The sequence below is a fragment of the Entelurus aequoreus genome, linkage group LG03 (genome assembly GCF_033978785.1).
Source record: "Entelurus aequoreus isolate RoL-2023_Sb linkage group LG03, RoL_Eaeq_v1.1, whole genome shotgun sequence".
Taxonomy (NCBI): domain Eukaryota; kingdom Metazoa; phylum Chordata; class Actinopteri; order Syngnathiformes; family Syngnathidae; genus Entelurus; species Entelurus aequoreus.
In genome coordinates, this window is record NC_084733.1 from 83675081 (window position 1) to 83694782 (window position 19702).

The window sequence follows — 19702 nt, forward strand, 5'->3', positions numbered from 1 at the left end:
AATCCATTCGATCAACTAGATAAAAGCTTTGATTTGTATTCCGTTAACTTTGGTCCATCCATCTTCAACCGCTTATCCGGAATCGGGTCGCGGGGACAGCAGCTCCAGCAAAGACCCCCAGACTTCCCTCTCCAGAGCAACATTTGCGACTTCCTCCTGGGGAATCCCGAAGCGTTCCCAGGCCAGAGAGGAGATGTAATCCCCCCATCTGGTCCTTGGCCTGCCGCGGGGCCTCCTCCCAGTGGGACGTGCAACGAGGACCTCCCTAGGGAGACGCTCGTGAGGCATCCGCACGAGATGCCCGAACCACCTAAGCTGGCTCCTTTCCAAGCGAAGGAGCAGCGGCTCTACTCCGAGTCTCTCTCGGGTGACTGCACTTCTCACCCTATCTCTAAGGGAGATGCCAGCCACCCTTCTGAGGAAACTCATTTCGGCCGCTTGTATCCGCGATCTTATTCTTTCGGTCATTACCCACACTTCATGACCATAGGTGAGAGTAGGAATGTAGATAGCTCGGTAGACCGAGAGCTTTGCCTTCTGGCTCAGCTCCCGTTTCGTCACAACAGTGCGGCAGAGAGACTGCAATACTGCCCCAGCTGCTCCGATTCTCCGGCTGATTTCCTTCTCCATCTTTCCCTCACTCGTGAACAAGACCCCGAGATACTTAAACTCCTCCACCTGGGACAGAGTCCTGTCCCCTACCCGGACTGTACAAACCATCGGTTTCCTGCTGAGAACCATGGCCTCAGATTTGGAGATGCTGATCCTCATTCCAGCCGCTGAACACTCGGCTGCGAACCGATCCAGTGAGAGCTGAAGGTCACGAACCGAAGGTGCCATCAGGACCACATCATCTGCAAACAGCAGTGACGCAACCTTTAGCCCCCCGAGACGTATACCCTCTCCGCCATGGCCACGACTCCGCCTAGAAATCCTGTCCATGAAAATCACAAACAGGATAGGTGACAGAGCGCAGCCCTGGCGGAGACCAACCCCCACTGGAAACGGATCCGACTTACATCCAAGCACCCGGACACAACTCTCGCTTTGGTTGTACAGAGATTGGATGGCCCTCAACAGAGTTCCCCTCACTCCGTACTCCCTCAGCACCTCCCACAAGATCTCCCGAGGGACGCGGTCATATGCCTTCTCCAAATCCACAAAACACATGTAGACTGGATAGGCATACTCCCAGGCCCTCTCCAGGATTCCCGCAAGCGTAAAGAGTTGGTCAGTTGTTCCACGACCAGGACGGAATCCACATTGCTCCTCTTGAATCTGAGGTTCGACTATCGGCCGGACCCTCCTTTCCAGTACCTTGGCGTAAACTTTCCCAGGGAGGCTGAGTAGTGTGATACCCCTGTAATTAGCACACACCCTCTGGTCCCCCTTTTTGAAAAGGGGAACCACCACCCCAGTCTGCCACTCCCTCGGCACTGTCCCAGACTTCCACGCAATGTTGAAAAGGCGTATCAACCAAGACAGCCCATCAACACCCAGAGCCTTCAGCATTTCTGGACGGATCTCGTCAACCCCCGGAGCTTTGCCACTGTGGAGTTGTCTAACTACCTCAGTGACTTCACTCCGAGAGATCGACGTCGATCCCCCATCATCCTCAGGCCCTGCTCCTATCAGGGAGGGTGTGTCTGATGTATTTGGGTTCAGGAGTTCCTCAAAGTGCTCTTTCCAACGCCCCACGACTTCCTCACTTGAAGTCAGCAAAGTCCCATCCTTGCCGTACACAGCTTGGATGGTTCCCTGCTTCCCCCTCCTGAGGTGCCGTATGGTCTTCCAGAACAGCTTTGGTGCCGCCCGATAGTCCTTCTCCATGGATTCCCCGAACTGCTCCCACACCCTCTGCTTAGCCTCGTCCACAGCCACGGCCGCTGCCCTTCGGGCCCGTCGGTACCTTGCAACTGCCTCCGGAGTCCCCTGGGATAACATACCCCGGTAGGACTCCTTCTTCAGTCGGACGGCTTCCCTGACCACCACTGTCCACCAGGGTGTTCGAGGGTTACCGCCCCTTGAGGCACCTAAGACCTTCTGGCCACAGCTCGCATCTGCAGCTTTAGCAATAGAGGCTTTGAACATTGCCCATTCCTGTTCAATGTCCCCAACCTCCACAGGGATGGCAGAGAAGTCCCGCCGGAGGTGGGAGTTGAAGTCCTTCCGGACAGAGGAGTCCTCCAAACGTTCCCAGTTCACCCGCACTACACGCTTGGGTTTGCCAGGTCTGTCCAGAGGTTTCCCCCGCCATCTAACCCAACTCACCACCAGATGGTGATCAGTTGACAGTTCAGCCCCTCTCTTCACCCGAGTGTCCAAAACATACGGTCTCAGATCAGCTGATACGATTACAAAATCGATCATTGATCTTTGGCCTAGGGTGCTCTGGTACCAGGTACACCTATGAGCATCCTTATGCTTGAACATGGTGTTTGTTATCGCAAGTCCGTGACTAGCACAGAAGTCCAATAACAATCCACCACTCAGGTTCAGATCAGGGAGACCGTTCCTCCCAATCACGCCAGTCCAAGTATCACTGTCATTGCCCACGTGCGCGTTGAAGTCCCCCAGCAAGACTATGGAATCCCCTGCCGGCGCCCCATACAGGACCCCATGCAAGGTATCCAAGAAGGCTGAATACTCTGAACTCCTGTTTGGTGCGTATGCACAAACAACAGTCAGAGTTTTCCCCCCTCCAACCCTAAGGCGAAGGGAGGCGACCCTCTTGTCCACTGGGGTGAACTCCAACGTACAGGCACTCAGCCGGGGACTCGTGAGTATCCCCACACCCGCCTGTGCCCTCACACCCTGAGCAACTCCAGAAGTGAACAAGGTCCATCCCTTGTCCAGGAGTGTGGTTTCAGAGCCCTTGCTATGCGTAGAGGTAAGCCCCACCAGATCCAACCGGTAGCGCTCCACCTCTCGCACCAGCTCAGGCTCCTTCCCCACCAGCGTAGAGACGTTCCACGTCCCGAAAGTCAGCCTCTGCCGCCCCGAATTGGTCCGTCCGGAGCCTCCACTTTCACCGCCATCCACTTGGCAGCGCACCCGACCCCACTGGTTCCGACCGCGGGTGGTGGGCCCACGTGGCAGAGAAGATGGTGTGTCCACGTAGCTTCTTCGGGCTGTGCCCGGCCGGGCTCCGTGGCAAGCCCGGCCACCAGGCGCTCGCTGACGAGCCCTACCTCCGGGCCTAGCTCCGGAGGAGGGCCCCGGGCTTCCTCCGGGCCGGGTAACGCATCCTCTTTTAGTGTAGTTCATGGGGGGTATCGTAACCCTGATGGGGGGGGCATTCGGGTGCTACACCTTGCCCAAGGGTGACCCGGAACTATGTAAGGCAGGGGCGTTCAACTCCCTGAGGCTTAATACAAGCCCACATACCTATTAACTTACGTTAACTTTGGTGAATCGCTTAATTAGTGTACTAATACAAACTGACCAAAACCAGAGACAAGTTACGTAATGGTAAAAGATGATGAAAAAGATAAAACAACAAGGGACAAGCGGTAGGAAAATGGATGGATGGATGGGTTAAAGAAGGTTTTAAAAAAAAAGGTCAATAGAAGTTAAAAGAAGATTTTTTTTAAATGGAATGTGTAAATAGATGATAAAAAAAAAAAAGGTTAAGAAGGTAAATAAAATAGAAGTTGAAATAAGTTTAAAAAGTTAAAAGATGGTAAATCGAAGGTAATATAAGTTAAAAGGAAGGCCAAAAGGTAATAGAGGGTAAAATAAGTTAAAGGTAACAGGTAAATAGAAGGCATGAAAGTTAAACGAAGGTAAATAAAATAAAAGGCAAAAGAAGTTAAATTATATTTAGAAAAAGGATAAATAAAAGGTAAATAAAATAGAAAGTAAAAGTTAAAAAATATATTAAAATAAAAGGTAAATAGAAGGTCAAAACGTAAATAGGAGGTAAAATAAGTTTGAAAAAAAAAGTAACAGGTAAATAAATAGAAGGTAAAAAAATAAAAAGAAGGTATGAAAGGTAAAATAGGGTAAATCAAATTGAAGGTAAAATAAGTTTTTAAAAAAAAAAGAGGTACATAGAAGGTAAAATAAGTTAAAAATAAGGTCAAAAGTTAAATAGAAGATAAAAGAAGTTAAAAAAAAGGTAACTGGTAGATAGAAGGTAACAGAAAATAACAAGAAGGTATGAAAGGTAAAATAGGGTAAATAAAATGGAAAGTAAAATAAGTTAAAAAAGGAAAAAGAAGGTAAATAGAAGGTTGAATAATTTAAAAAGAAAGTCAAAAGGTAAATAGAAGGTTAAAAAAGGTAACAGGTGAATAGTGTCATGTCTGTTGATCATGTTTTTGTTTTGGCCATGTGTTGTTTGTTTTTTGGACTCTTTTTAGTTCCTGGTTGCACTTCCTTGTTTGTTTGTTTCCATAGCAACTCATTAGTTTCCACCTGTCCTGTCACGCACCTGTTTCACGTTTTGAGTCACGCACCTGTTTTCACTGATCATGTCACTATTTAAATCTGTCTGTTTCTGTTGTTCGTCCTGGCGACATCACATTCATGCTCCACATTTATGCTCTGCACACTTTTTCATCCCTCTGCTTCATGCCTTGTTCTCAGTTCCAGGCCAAGTAAGTTTTTGTTTATTATTGCCACAGTTAGTGTTTTTGTTTCATGTTTATCGTTCTCCGCCTTTCTGCGCGCCTTTTGTTTTCATAGTCAAGTTTTTTACCTCCGCTGTGAGCGCTTTTTGTTTATACCCTTTTGAGCCTTTTGAGTTAACATATTAAACATGTCCTCACCTGCACGTCGTGTCCAGTCGCTTTGCACCTCGGGAAAACAATCCACGCCAAAGTCCAAGTCGTGACAAATAGAAGTTGAAAGAAAATAAAAATAATTAGGTATGAAAGGTTTTTTGGTTTTTTTTTAAAGGGTAAATAGAAGGTGAATAAAATACCTAGGTAACATACGTTAAAAATGTTTTTAAAAAAGGGTGAATAGAAAGTAAAAGAAGGTCAAAAGGTAAATCATTGTAGGGTTTGTACAGTATACCGGTATTGGTATAGTACCGCGATACTAATGAATCGTATTCGGTACTATACCACCTCTGAAAAGTACCGGTCCGCCACCACCACATTTTCTACTTCTTGTCCTTAATAATGTTGACAAAATAATAGGTAGATAAATGACACAATATGTTACTGCATATGTCAGCAGAATAAATTAGGAGCCTTTGTTTGTTTACTTACTACTAAAAGACAAGTTGTCTTGTATGTTCACTATTTTATTTAAAGGCCTACTGAAATGACATTTTTTTATTTTAAAAATATCCATTCTATGTGTCATACTTGATCATTTCGCGATATTGCCATATTTTTGCTGAAAGGATTTAGTATAGAACAACGACGATAAAGATCGCAACTTTTTGTATCTGATAAATACAACCCTTGCCCCTACCGGACGTAGCGTGACGTCACAAGACAAAGGATTCCTCACAATTCCGCTTTGTTTACAATGGAGCGAGAGACATTCGGACAGAGAAAGCGACGATTACCCCATTAATTTGAGCGAAAAGATGAAAGATTCGTGGATGAAGAACTTTAGAGTGAAGGACTACAGTGTAGTGCGGGGTGTATCTTTTTTCGCTCTGACCGTAACTTAGGTACAAGCTGGCTCATTGAATTCCACACTTTCTCCTTTTTCTATTGTGGATCACGGATTTGTATTTTAAACCACCTCAGATACTATATCCTCTTGAAAATGAGAGTCGAGAACGCGAAATGGACATTCACAGTGACTGAACATGTAAATACACGGTTAATAATTTTCAGCTTGGCGAAGCTAAAAAAAATAGAAGCTAACTTAGCTACAGAGCTAACGTGATAGCATCAGGCTCAAATGCAGATAGAAACAAAATTTTAAAAAACCCTGACTGGAAGGATAGACAGAAGATCAACAATACTATTAAACCATGAACATGTAAATACACGGTTAATAATTTTCAGCTTGGCGAAGCTAAAAAAAATAGAAGCTAACTTAGCTACAGAGCTAACGTGATAGCATCAGGCTCAAATGCAGATAGAAACAAAATTTAAAAAAACCCTGACTGGAAGGATAGACAGAAGATCAACAATACTATTAAACCATGAACATGTAAATACACGGTTAATAATTTTCAGCTTGGCGAAGCTAAAAAAATAGAAGCTATCTTAGCTACGGGGCTAACGTGATAGCATCAGTCTCAAATGCAGATAGAAACTAAATAAAAAAAAAACCTGACTGGAAGGATAGATAGAAGATCAACAATACTATTAAACCATGAACATGTAAATACACGGTTAATAATTTTCAGCTTGGCGAAGCTAAAAAAAATAGAAGCTAACTTAGCTACGGGGCTAACGTGATATCATCAGTCTCAAATGCAGATAGAAACTAAATTTAAAAAAACCCTGACTGGAAGGATAGACAGAAGATCAACAATACTATTAAACCATGAACATGTAAATACACGGTTAATAATTTTCAGCTTGGCGAAGCTAAAAAAATAGAAGCTAACTTAGCTACGGGGCTAACGTGATATCATCAGTCTCAAATGCAGATAGAAACTAAATTTTAAAAAACCCTGACTGGAAGGATAGACAGAAGATCAACAATACTATTAAACCATGAACATGTAAATACACGGTTAATAATTTTCAGCTTGGCGAAGCTAAAAAAATAGAAGCTAACTTAGCTACGGGGCTAACGTGATATCATCAGTCTCAAATGCAGATAGAAACTAAATTTTAAAAAACCCTGACTGGAAGGATAGACAGAAGATCAACAATACTATTAAACCATGAACATGTAAATACACGGTTAATAATTTTCAGCTTGGCGAAGCTAAAAAAATAGAAGCTAACTTAGATGCGGGGGCGGGCGTTGTACGCTTTTGACGACACCCCGGCCGCCATCAGAGTCGGCAAGAAACATATATTTCCCCAAAGTTACGTACGTGACATGCACATATCGACACGCACGTACGGGCAAGGGATCAAATGTTTGGAAGCCAAAGCTGTACTCACCGTAGTGCGTCTGCTATCCTGCTCAAAACACAACACAACCTCCTGGTGTTGGTGTTGCTACAGCCAGCCGCTAATACACCGATCGCACCTACAACTTTCTTCTTTGCAGTCTCCATTGTCCATTAAACAAATTGCAAAAGATTCACCAACACAGATGTCCAAAATACTGTGGAATTTTGTCGAAGAAAACAGAGGTATTTGTATGGGTCCAAACACTTCCCTTGACCTCGTGACGTCACGCGCATACGTCATCATACCGCGACGTTTTCAAGCGGAAGTTTCGCGGGAAATTTAAAATTGCACTTTATAAGTTAACCCGGCCGTATTGGCATGTGTTGCAATGTTAAGATTTCATCATTGATATATAAACTATCAGACTGCGTGGTCGGTAGTAGTGGCTTTCAGTAGGCCTTTAAGGACAAACTTGCAATAAGAAACATATGTTTAATGTACCCTAAGATTTTTTGTTAAAATAAAGACAATAATGCATTTTTTTGTGGTCCCCTTTATTTAGAAAAGTATCGAAATAATTTTGATACCGGTACCAAAATATTGGTATCGGGACAACACGACTTTACTGTCATTGCACTGAAGGTAAAATAAGGTAAACAAACAAAAAAAAGTGGTTAGAAGGTAAATAAGAGGTTAAACAGGTAACGGGACGGCATGGCGCAGTTGGGAGAGTGGCCGTGCCAGCAACCTGAGGGTTCCTGGTTCAATCCCCACCTTCTACCAACCTCGTCACGTCCGTTGTGCATGTCCTTGAGCAAGACACTTCACCCTTGCTCCTGATGAGTCGTGGTTAGGGCCTTGCATGGCAGTGTGTGTGAATGGGTGAATGTGGAAATAGTGTCAAAGCGCTTTGAGTACCAATTGATTGATTGAGGCTTTTATTAGTAGATTGCACAGTACAGTACATATTCCGTACAATTGACCACTAAATGGTAACACTCGAATACGTTGTTCAACTTGTTTAAGTCGGGATCCACTTAAGTATACAAGTGTAACCCATTAAAAGGGGGAAAAAATAATAATAGAAGGTAAATACAAGGTTTAATAAGGTAAATAGTAGGTCATGAAGGCTATGGGAGGTAAAATTATCTTTGTTCATTTCAACTATTTTCTCTAAAATACGCATTGAGACTACAAAATGTGTTTAGTCCGATTGATGAATGGAACAAACTAATCAATGGATTACTCAATGACTAATATAATGGACATATGCAGCCCTACTTTGACGTTTAGTCCTAGGGCTGTGAATCTTTGGGTGTCCCACGATTCGATTCAATATCGATTCTTGGGGTCACGATTCGGTTCAAAATCGATTTTTTTTTTTTCAATTCAACACGATTCTCGATTCAAAGACGATTTTTTTCCCGATTCAAAAGGATTCTCTATTCATTCAATACATAGATTTCAGCAGGATCTACCCCAGTCTGCTGACATGCAAGCAGAGTAGTAGATTTTTGTAAAAAGCTTTTATAATTGTAAAGGACAATGTTTTATCAACTGATTGCAATAATGTACATTTGTTTTAACTATTAAATGAACCAAAAATATGACTTATTTTATCTTTGTGAAAATATTGGACACAGTGTGTTGTCAAGCTTGTGAGATGCGATGCAAGTGTAAGCCACTGTGACACTATAAATGTCTAATGATAATGTCAATGAGGGATTTTTAATCACTGCTATGTTGAAATTGTAACTATTATTGATACTGTTGTTGATATTTATTCATTTTTGTTTCACTACTTTTGGTTTGCTCTGTGTGGTGTTTGTGTCTCCTCTCAATTGCTCTGTTTGTTGCCGTTCTGAGTGTTGCTGGGTCGGGTTTGGTTTTGGAATTGGATTGCATTGTCATGGTATTGCTGTGTATAGTTTTGTTGGATTGATTAATACATTTTTTTTTTTTTAATGTAATAAATAAATAAATCGATTTTTTAAAAATGAGAATCGATTTTGAATCGCACAACGTGAGAATCGTGATTCGAATTCGAATCGATTTTTCCCCACACCCCCATTTAGTCCCACTGCTTAACTTCTCTTTACACTTTAAGCGCCTTCTATTATTTTTATTTTTTTATTTTTCCCTTTTAATGGGTTACACTTGTATACTTAAAGGTCTACTGAAATGATTTTTTAAAATTTAAACGGGAATAGCAGATCCATTCTATGTGTCATACTTGATCATTTCGCGATATCGCCATATTTTTGCTGAAAGGATTTAGTAGAGAAAATCGACGATAATGTTCGCAACTTTTGCTCGCTGATAAAAAAAGCCTGGCCTGTACCGGAAGTAGCGTGACGTCACAGGAGCTAGTATTCCTCACAATTTTCCTTTGTTTACAATGGAGCGAGAGAGATTCGGACCGAGAAAGTGACGATTACCCCATTAATTTGAGCGAGGATGAAAGATTCGTAGATGAGGAACGTTACAGTGAAGGACTTGAGAGGCAGTGATGGACGTATCTTTTTTCGCTCTGACCGTAACTTAGGTACAAGCTGGCTCATTGGATTCCACACTCTCTCCTTTTTCTATTGTGAATCACGGATTTGTATTTTAAACCACCTCGGATACTATATCCTCTTGAAAATGAGAGTCGAGCACGCGAAATGGACATTTAAAGTGACTTTTATCTCCAAGACAATACATCGGTGACACACTTAGCTACTGAGCTAACGTGGTAGCATCGTTCTCAAATGAAGATAGAAACAAAATAAATAAACCCCTGACTGGAAGGATAGACAGAAGAGCAAAAATACTATTAAACCATGGACATGTAACTACACGGTTAAAAATTCTCAGCCTGGTAAGGCTTAACAATGCTGTTGCTAACGACGCTAAGGCTAATTTAGCAACTTAGCAACCGGACCTCACAGAACTATGATAAAACATTAGCGCTCCACCTACGCCAGCCAGCCCTCATCTTCCCATCAACAGCCGTGCTCACCTGCGTTCCAGCGATCGACGGCGCGACGAAGGACTTCATCCGTGGGTTTGGCGGCAAGCATCGGCTAGGCGTCTTCTATCAGGGTAAGTAGTCCTTGTTGTGTTGCTGTACGTATTGTACTTAGCCGCTAAGACACCGATCGATCCCACCTACAACGTTCTTCTTTGCAGCCTCCATTGTTCATTAAACAAATTGCAAAAGATTCACCAACACAGATGTCCACAATACTGTGGAATTTTGTCGAAGAAAACAGAGCTTTGTGTATTGTGTCCAATAGGGCCCAAACACTTCCGTGCATTTTATGACGTCACGCGCATAAATCATATCCAAAGGAGTTTTTCAACCGGAAGTGTGGCGGGAATTTTAAAATGTCACTTTATAAGTTAACCCGGCCGTATTGGCATGTGTTTCAATGTTAAGATTTCATCATTGATATATAAACTATCAGACTGCGTGGTCGGTAGTAGTGGCTTTCAGTAGGCCTTTAAGTGGACCCTGACTTAAACAAGTTGGACAACTTATTCGGGTGTTAACATTTAGTGGTCAATTGTACGGAATATGTACTGTACTGTGCAATCTACTAATAAAAGCCTCAATCAATCAATCAATCAATCAATCGGTACTCAAAGCGCTTTGACACTATTTCCACATTCACCCATTCACACACACTGCCATGCAAGGCCCTAACCACGACTCACCAGGAGCAAGGGTGAAGTGTCTTGCTCAAGGACATGCACAACGGACGTGACGAGGTTGGTAGAAGGTGGGGATTGAACCAGGAACCCTCAGGTTGCTGGCACGGCCACTCTCCCAACCGCGTCATGCCGTCCCGTTACCTGTTTAACCTCTTATTTACCTTCTATTACGTTTTTAACCACTTTTTTTTTGTTTACCTTATTTTACCTTCAGTGCAATGACAATAAAGTCGTGTTGTCCCGATACCAATATTTTGGTACCGGTACCAAAATTATTTCGATACTTTTTGATTATTTTCTAAATAAAGGGGACCACAAAAAAATGCATTATTGTCTTTATTTTAAAAAAAATATATATATAAATAAATTATTAAATAAATAAATCGATTTTTTAAAAATGAGAATCGATTCTGAATCGCACAACGTGAGAATCGCGATATTGAATTTGAATCGATTTTTCCCCACACCCCTATTTAGTCCCACTGGTTAACTTCTATTTACACTTTAAGCCAGGGGTCCCCAAACCTTTTGACTCGGGGGCCGCATTGGGTTAAAACAATTTGGCCGGGGGCCGGGCTGTAAATATATATATATATATATATATATATATATATATATATATATATATATATATATATATATATATATATATACACTACCGTTCAAAAGTTTGGGGTCACCCAAACAATTTTGTGGAATAGCCTTCATTTCTAAGAACAAGAATAGACTGTCGAGTTTCAGATGAAAGTTCTCTTTTTCTGGCCATTTTGAGCGTTTAATTGACCCCACAAATGTGATGCTCCAGAAACTCAATCTGCTCAAAGGAAGGTCAGTTTTGTAGCTTCTGTAACGAGCTAAACTGTTTTCAGATGTGTGAACATGATTGCACAAGGGTTTTCTAATCCTCAATGAGCCTTCTGAGCCAATGAGCAAACACATTGTACCATTAGAACACTGGAGTGATAGTTGCTGGAAATGGGCCTCTATACACCTATGTAGATATTGCACCAAAAACCAGACATTTGCAGCTAGAATAGTCATTTAGCACATTAGCAATGTATAGAGTGTATTTCTTTAAAGTTAAGACTAGTTTAAAGTTATCTTCATTGAAAAGTACAGTGCTTTTCCTTAAAAAATAAGGACATTTCAATGTGACCCCAAACTTTTGAACGGTAGTGTATATATATATATATATATATACATATATATATATATATATATATATATATATATATATATATATGTGTGTGTGTATATATATATATATATATATATATATATATATATATACATACATATATATGTATATATATTAGATATATATAGCGCACTTTCCGCGTGCGCGATGATGTCACGTTATCGATGAGAAAATGCATTTTTAGACAATATGATTTGCCTGAGCGGCTAGGAGACATTATTTATTTTTTTTATACTTGGGACTTCCCGCGGGCCTGATTTTGGATGCTGGCGGGCCGGCCCGCGGGGTCGTAGTTTGGGGACCCCTGCTTTAAGCGCTTTGAGTCACTAGAGAAAAGCGCTATATAAATATAATTGCCTTCACTTCACTTGCGTGGCAGTGACTTAAAACAAGGGTAGTCACGGTTTCACCCGGGAACGGATCATTTCTCCTGCTCTCAAAGGAGTCCCACACAGCAAAATGAACAGTGTGCTCCAATGTCCCCTAAAAGTGGCAATGTCCTCAACTATCTCACGAGGTGTTGTATCTAATGTGGAAGTTAAGCTCTTTTTTTTTTTCTGTTTCATGTTTGACATTTGGACAAGAGAATCCGTGTTTTGTTGTCGTGAGCGTGACCTCTCTCTCTCTCTCTCTTTGCCACTTGTGAGTGCGCGCAGGCGCAGTGGGGGGGACGGGGGGTAGCAGGTCTGACGCGGGAGGACGCGGGCACACAGCAGCTGATAAGCGGCTTTAATTAGGCTCATTTGGCCTCGTTGGGCTCCGGGGAGCGAGTGTAAGGAAGGAATACACCCCGCCCAGGGAGGACTCTCCACCCGGACACTTTCCCCTCACACCGCCCGGTGGCTTCGGAAACTTTTCCGCGCTTCCTTAAAATGTCATTTTTTCCCCAAAAAATCACTTTTCTCCGTTTCGGCCACACGGTGACGCTGTAGCCGCTGTCTTTTCAACCCTCAAATAGGACGGCTTTTTGGGACACTTTTACGCGCCGGGGTGCGTCCCGGAAGATGAAACTCCACCACCACCACCACCACCCCCGTCCTTCATGAGAGGCCGGGACAGAGGCGAGGAGCCGCGGCCGTGGAGATGACGGTTAACGTGAGCGCGGCCGTAGGGTCCTCGGGGGAACCTCCCAGGGGTCACAACGTGGCGGCGCTGGTGTTCGGTGTGCTGCTGATCGTGGTGATCATCGGGGGGAACCTGCTGGTGTGTGTGAGTGTGTGGATGGAGAAGGCCCTGAAGACCACCACCAACTACTTCATCGTCAGTCTGGCCGTGGCAGACCTCATGCTGGCTGTCCTCGTCCTGCCCCTCTTCGTCTACTCGGAGGTACACACACACACACACACACTATTGCGGGGTCACCAACCAGGTAGCCCGTAAGGACCAGATGAGTAGCCCGCTGGCCTGTTCTAAAAATAGCTCAAATAGCAGCACTTACCAGTAAGCTGCCTCTATTTTTTAAATTGTATTTATTTACTAGCAAGCTGGTCCCGCTTTGCTTGACATTTTTAATTCTAAGAGAGACAAAACTCAAATAGAATTTGAAAATCCAAGAAAATATTTTAAACACTTGGTCTTCACTTAAGTTAAGTTAAGTTAAAGTACCAATGATTGTCACACACACTAGGTGTGGTGAAATGTGTCCTCTGCATTTGACCCATCCCCTTGTTCACCCCCTGGGAGGTGAGGGGAGCAGTGGGCAGCAGCGGTGCCGCGCCCGAGAAACATTTTTGGTGATTTAACCCCCAATTCCAACTCTTGATGCTGAGTGCCATGCAGGGAGGTAATGGGTCCCATTTGTATAGTCTTTGGTATGACTCTGCCGGGGTTTGAACTCGCGACCTACCGATCTCAGGGCGGACACTCTAACCCAGGGGTAGGGAACCTATGGCTCTAGAGCAGGGGTCACCAACGGGGTGCCCGCGGGCACCAGGTAGCCCGTAAGGACCAGATGAGTCGCCCGCTGGCCTGTTCTAAAAATAGCTCAAATAGCAGCACTTACCAGTAAGCTGCCTCTATTTTTTAGATTTTATTTATTTACTAGCAAGATGGTTTCGCTTTGCTTGACATTTTTAATTCTAAGAGAGACAAAACTCAAATAGAATTTGAAAATATTTTAAACACTTGGTCTTCACTTAAGTTAAGTTAAAGTACCAATGATTGTCACACACACACTAGGTGTGGTGAAATGTGTCCTCTGCATTTGACCCGCATCCCCAGTGCCTGCCCAAGCCTCCATGGGGCCCTAAGCAAAATTTGATTTTGGGGCCCTCTATTTCTGCCAATAATATTGATTGTTGATCATTCACACACTTACTATAAACTCATTGCGGCTCTGGCAGTGTTGTTTACATTATCCTATTGTCAGCCTGGCATGTCTTTACAAATGACATGTCATTTTTAAAGATATGGGGGTGGCCCAGTTAAGAACATAAATATAACCAATGAATGAACGAATGATGTCCAGAGTGCCACATATGGTTCCTAAACTTAAAATGTAGAAAACATTCAGCTACAAGAGTGGCCTGGGGTTGAACAGTCCAAGTGATAAAGCTTTGTATTTACAGTAAAAGTGTCCTCTTGTCTCATCAGTCTTGTACATATTAGTCTTTAATTACTAGTTTATATTTTTAGTTAATTGTTCATATTTAATGTTTACTTTGTACAAAGAGAGCGCAGTCTACTGAAGTTAAATTCCATGTGTGTTAAACATAACTGGACAATAGAGCTAATTCTGATTTACTTTATTATTGGAGGTAACAAAAACCTGAAACGGCAATGTGCAAAAATAATTCGTAGTGCAAGAAAAACAATAAAGTGCAACAATAAAATCACTTAAATATATATAAAAAGGAACAAATTCAATTGTACAAAAAACAACATAATTAAATTAAATATCAAGCAAATACTTAAATAATATTAATGAACAGAGTTACCAGAAACAAGGTAACATAACGGTTTATAAACAAATATAAAGTTACTACATATTAAAACTATGTAAATGTACATAACGATGTGCAAAAAATTTTGGGGAAAAAATCAAAATAAACTACCTTAAATTAAGGTCCTTAATTCACACATTTGACCATCACATCACAGTTTTGTTCCTCTGTTCTTCCCCACCCACACCACTCCACCCTCCTTAAAACCTGTGCTTCCTGGCTTTTCTGGAGGCAAAGTCATTTATGACATTGCTGTAAGAAATCTGATGGCCGACTTTGTTATTAATACTAATCACTGCCATGTAGGAGTCTGACTCAGACTCCTACATATAAAAAATAAGAATTTTTTGTTAATTGCTTTTGGGGGCCGCAGGGCCCTAAGCAAGCGCTTAGTACGCTTATGCCTTGGGCCGGCTCTGCCCATCCCCTTGTTCACCCCCTGGGAGGTGAGGGGAGCAGTGGGCAGCAGCGGTGCCGCGCCCGGGAATCGTTTTTGGTGATTTTAACCCCCAATTCCAACCCTTGATGCTGAGTGCCACGCAGGGAGGTAATGGGTCCCATTTGTATAGTCTTTGGTATGACTCGGCCGGGGTTTGAACTCACGACCTACCGATCTCAGGGCGGACACTCTAACCCAGGGGTAGGGAACCTATGGCTCTAGAGCAGGGGTCACCAACGCGGTGCCCGCGGGCACCAGGTAGCCCATAAGGACCAGATTAGTAGCCCGCTGGCCTGTTCTAAAAATAGCTCACTTACCAGTGAGCTGCCTCTATTTTTAGGGTCCGCACAGGACCATTGTCAAAGGAATCCCAAAGGGAGTTCCTTTTGCAATGGGACGAAAGGAACCTATTGAATTTGTAATTTAAATTGTATTTATTTACTAGCAAGCTGGTCCCGCTTTGCTTGACATTTTTAATTCTAAGAGAGACAAAACTCAAATAGAATTTGAAAATCCAAGAAAATATTTTAAACACTTGGTCTTCACTTAAGTTAAGTTAAGTTAAAGTACCAATGATTGTCACACACACACTAGGTGTGGTGAAATGTGTCCTCTGCATTTGACCCATCCCCTTGTTCACCCCCCTGGGAGGTGAGGGGAGCAGTGGGCAGCAGCGGTGCCGCGCCCGGGAATCGTTTTTGGTGATTTTAACCCCCAATTCCAACCCTTGATGCTGAGTGCCAAGCAGGGAGGTAATGGGTCCCATTTGTATAGTCTTTGGTATGACTCGGCCGGGTTTTAAACTCACGACCTACCAATCTCAGGGCGGACACTCTAACCCAGGGGTAGGGAACCTATGGCTCTAGAGCAGGGGTCACCAACGCGGTGCCCGCGGGCACCAGGTAGCTCGTAAGGACCAGATGAGTAGCCCGCTGGCCTGTTCTAAAAATAGCTCAAATAGCAGCACTTACCAGTGAGCTGCCTCTATTTTTAGGGTCCGCACAGGACCATTGTCAAAGGAATCCCAAAGGGAGTTCCTTTTGCAATGGGACGAAAGGAACCTATTGAATTTGTAATTTAAATTGTATTTATTTACTAGCAAGCTGGTCCCGCTTTGCTTGACATTTTTAATTCTGAGAGACAAAACTCAAATAGAATTTGAAAATCCAAGAAAATATTTTAAACACTTGGTCTTCACTTAAGTTAAGTTAAGTTAAAGTACCAATGATTGTCACACACACACTAGGTGTGGTGAAATGTGTCCTCTGCATTTGACCCATCCCCTTGTTCACCTCTCTGGGAGGTGAGGGGAGCCGTGGGCAGCAGCGGTGCCGCGCCCGGGAATCGTTTTTGGTGATTTTAACCCCCAATTCCAACCCTTGATGCTGAGTGCCAAGCAGGGAGGTAATGGGTTCCATTTGTATAGTGTTTGGTATGACTCGGCCGGGGTTTGAACTCACAACCTACCGATCTCAGGGCGGACACTCTAACCCAGGGGTAGGGAACCTATGGCTCTAGAGCAGGGGTCACCAACACGGTGCCCGCGGGCCCCAGGTAGCCCGTAAGGACCAGATGAGTAGCCCGCTGGCCTGTTCTAAAAATAGCTTAAATAGCAGCACTTACCAGTGAGCTGCCTCTATTTTTAGGGTCCGCACAGGACCATTGTCAAAGGAATCCCAAAGGGAGTTCCTTTTGCAATGGGACGAAAGGAACCTATTGAATTTGTAATTTAAATTGTATTTATTTACTAGCAAGCTGGTCCCGCTTTGCTTGACATTTTTAATTCTAAGAGAGACAAAACTCAAATAGAATTTGAAAATCCAAGAAAATATTTTAAAGACTTGGTCTTCACTTAAGTTAAGTTAAAGTTAAGTTAAAGTACCAATGATTGTCACACACACACTAGGTGTGGTGAAATGTGTCCTCTGCATTTGACCCATCCCCTTGTTCACCCCTCTGGGAGGTGAGGGGAGCCGTGGGCAGCAGCGGTGCCGCGCCCGGGAATCGTTTTTGGTGATTTTAACCCCCAATTCCAACCCTTGATGCTGAGTGCCAAGCAGGGAGGTAATGGGTTCCATTTGTATAGTGTTTGGTATGACTCGGCCGGGGTTTGAACTCACAACCTACCGATCTCAGGGCGGACACTCTAACCCAGGGGTAGGGAACCTATGGCTCTAGAGCAGGGGTCACCAACACGGTGCCCGCGGGCCCCAGGTAGCCCGTAAGGACCAGATGAGTAGCCCGCTGGCCTGTTCTAAAAATAGCTTAAATAGCAGCACTTACCAGTGAGCTGCCTCTATTTTTAGGGTCCGCACAGGACCATTGTCAAAGGAATCCCAAAGGGAGTTCCTTTTGCAATGGGACGAAAGGAACCTATTGAATTTGTAATTTAAATTGTATTTATTTACTAGCAAGCTGGTCCCGCTTTGCTTGACATTTTTAATTCTAAGAGAGACAAAACTCAAATAGAATTTGAAAATCCAAGAAAATATTTTAAAGACTTGGTCTTCACTTAAGTTAAAGGCCTACTGAAACCCACTACTACCGACCACACAGTCTGATAGTTTATATATCAATGATGAAATCTTAACATTATAACACATGCCAATACGGCCGGGTTAACTTATAAAGTGACATTTTAAATTTGCCGCTAAACTTCCGGTTCGAAACGCCTCTGAGGATGACGTATGCGCGTGACGTAGACCGGCGAACACGGGTATGCCTTCCACATTGAAGCCAATACGAAAAAGCTCTGTTTTTATTTCATAATTCCACAGTATTCTGGACATCTGTGTTCGTGAATCTGTTTCAATCATGTTCATTGCATTATGGAGAAGGAAGCTGAGCAAGCAAAGAAGAAAGTTGTCGGTGCGAAATGGACGTATTTTTCGAACGTAGTCAGCCACAACAGTACACAGCCGGCGCTTCTTTGTTTACACTCCCGAAAGATGCAGTCAAGATGGAAGAACTCGGATAACAGAGACTCTAACCAGGAGGACTTTTGACTTGGATACACAGACGCCTGTAGAGAACCGGGGCAACACAGACTCTTACCAGGATTACTTTGATTTGGATGACAAAGACGCAGACGTGCTACTGTGAGTATGCAGCTTTGGCTTTTTTTTGCGTATGTACGTAACTTTTTTAAAATATATAAGCTTTATGAACCTTGGGTTAGGTGAACGGTCTTTTGGGCTGAGTGATTGTGTGTGTTGATCATGTGTTTGAATTGTATTGGCGTGTTCTATGGAGCTAGGAGCTAGCAGAGGAGCTAAGAGCTAGCATAACACGTACCGTACCGTACGTGCGCATCACGTACGTAACTTTTTAAAAATATATAAGCTTTATGAACCTTGGGTTAGGTGAACGGTCTTTTGGGCTGAGTGATTGTGTGTGTTGATCAGGTGTTTGAATTGTATTGGCGTGTTCTATGGAGCTAGGAGCTAGCAGAGGAGCTAGGAGCTGGCATAACAAACACGCAGGTGTTATTATGCAGGATTAATTTGTGGCATATTAAATATAAGCCTGGTTGTGTTGTGGCTAATAGAGTATATATATGTCTTGTGTTTATTTACTGTTGTAGTCATTCCCAGCTGAATATCAGGTACCGTGAGTATGCAGCCTTGGCTGCTAAACATTCGATAACTTGACCGTATGTGCGCGTCACGTACGTAACTTTTTAAAAATATATAAGCTTTATGAACCTTGGGTTAGGTAAACGGTCTTTTGGGCTGAGTGATTGTGTGTGTTGATCAGGTGTTTGAATTGTATTGGCGTGTTCTATGGAGCTAGGAGCTAGCAGAGGAGCTAGGAGCTAGCATAACAAACACGCAGGTGTTTTTATGCAGGATTAATTTGTGGCATATTAAATATAAGCCTGGTTGTGTTGTGGCTAATAGAGTATATATATGTCTTGTGTTTATTTACTGTTGTAGTCATTCCCAGCTGAATATCAGGTCACCCCCGGCTCTCACAGCATCTTCCCTATCTGAATAGCTTCAACTCCCCACTAGTCCTTCACTTGCACTTTACTCATCCACAAATCTTTCATCCTCGCTCAAATTAATGGGGAAATTGTCGCTTTCTCGGTCCGAATCTCTCTCACTTCATGCGGCCATCATTGTAAACAATAGGGAACTTTGCGTATATGTTCAACTGACTACGTCACGCTACTTCCGGTAGGTGCAAGCCTTTTTTTTATCAGATACCAAAAGTTGCAATCTTTATCGTCGTTGTTCTATACTAAATCCTTTCAGCAAAAATATGGCAATATCGCGAAATGATCAAGTATGACACATAGAATAGATCTGCTATCCCCGTTTAAATAAAAAAAATTCATTTCAGTAGGCCTTTAAGTTAAAGTTAAGTTAAAGTACCAATGATTGTCACACACACACTAGGTGTGGTGAAATTTGTCCTCTGCATTTGACCCATCCCCTTG

The 19702-nt window shown here is 43.1% G+C and overlaps 1 protein-coding gene across 1 annotated transcript in view; it reads left to right on the top strand.

Moving 5' to 3' along the window:
* The first annotated feature begins 12445 nt into the window (after positions 1-12445).
* Positions 12446-19702, top strand: part of LOC133646993 (D(4) dopamine receptor-like) — a 30934-nt gene continuing 23677 nt past the window's right edge. Inside the window, exon 1 of the mRNA XM_062043002.1 lies at positions 12446-13206. Within this exon, the coding sequence (XP_061898986.1) occupies positions 12964-13206 (243 nt within the window). The 5' untranslated portion in view covers positions 12446-12963. The remainder of the gene's footprint in view (positions 13207-19702) is intronic.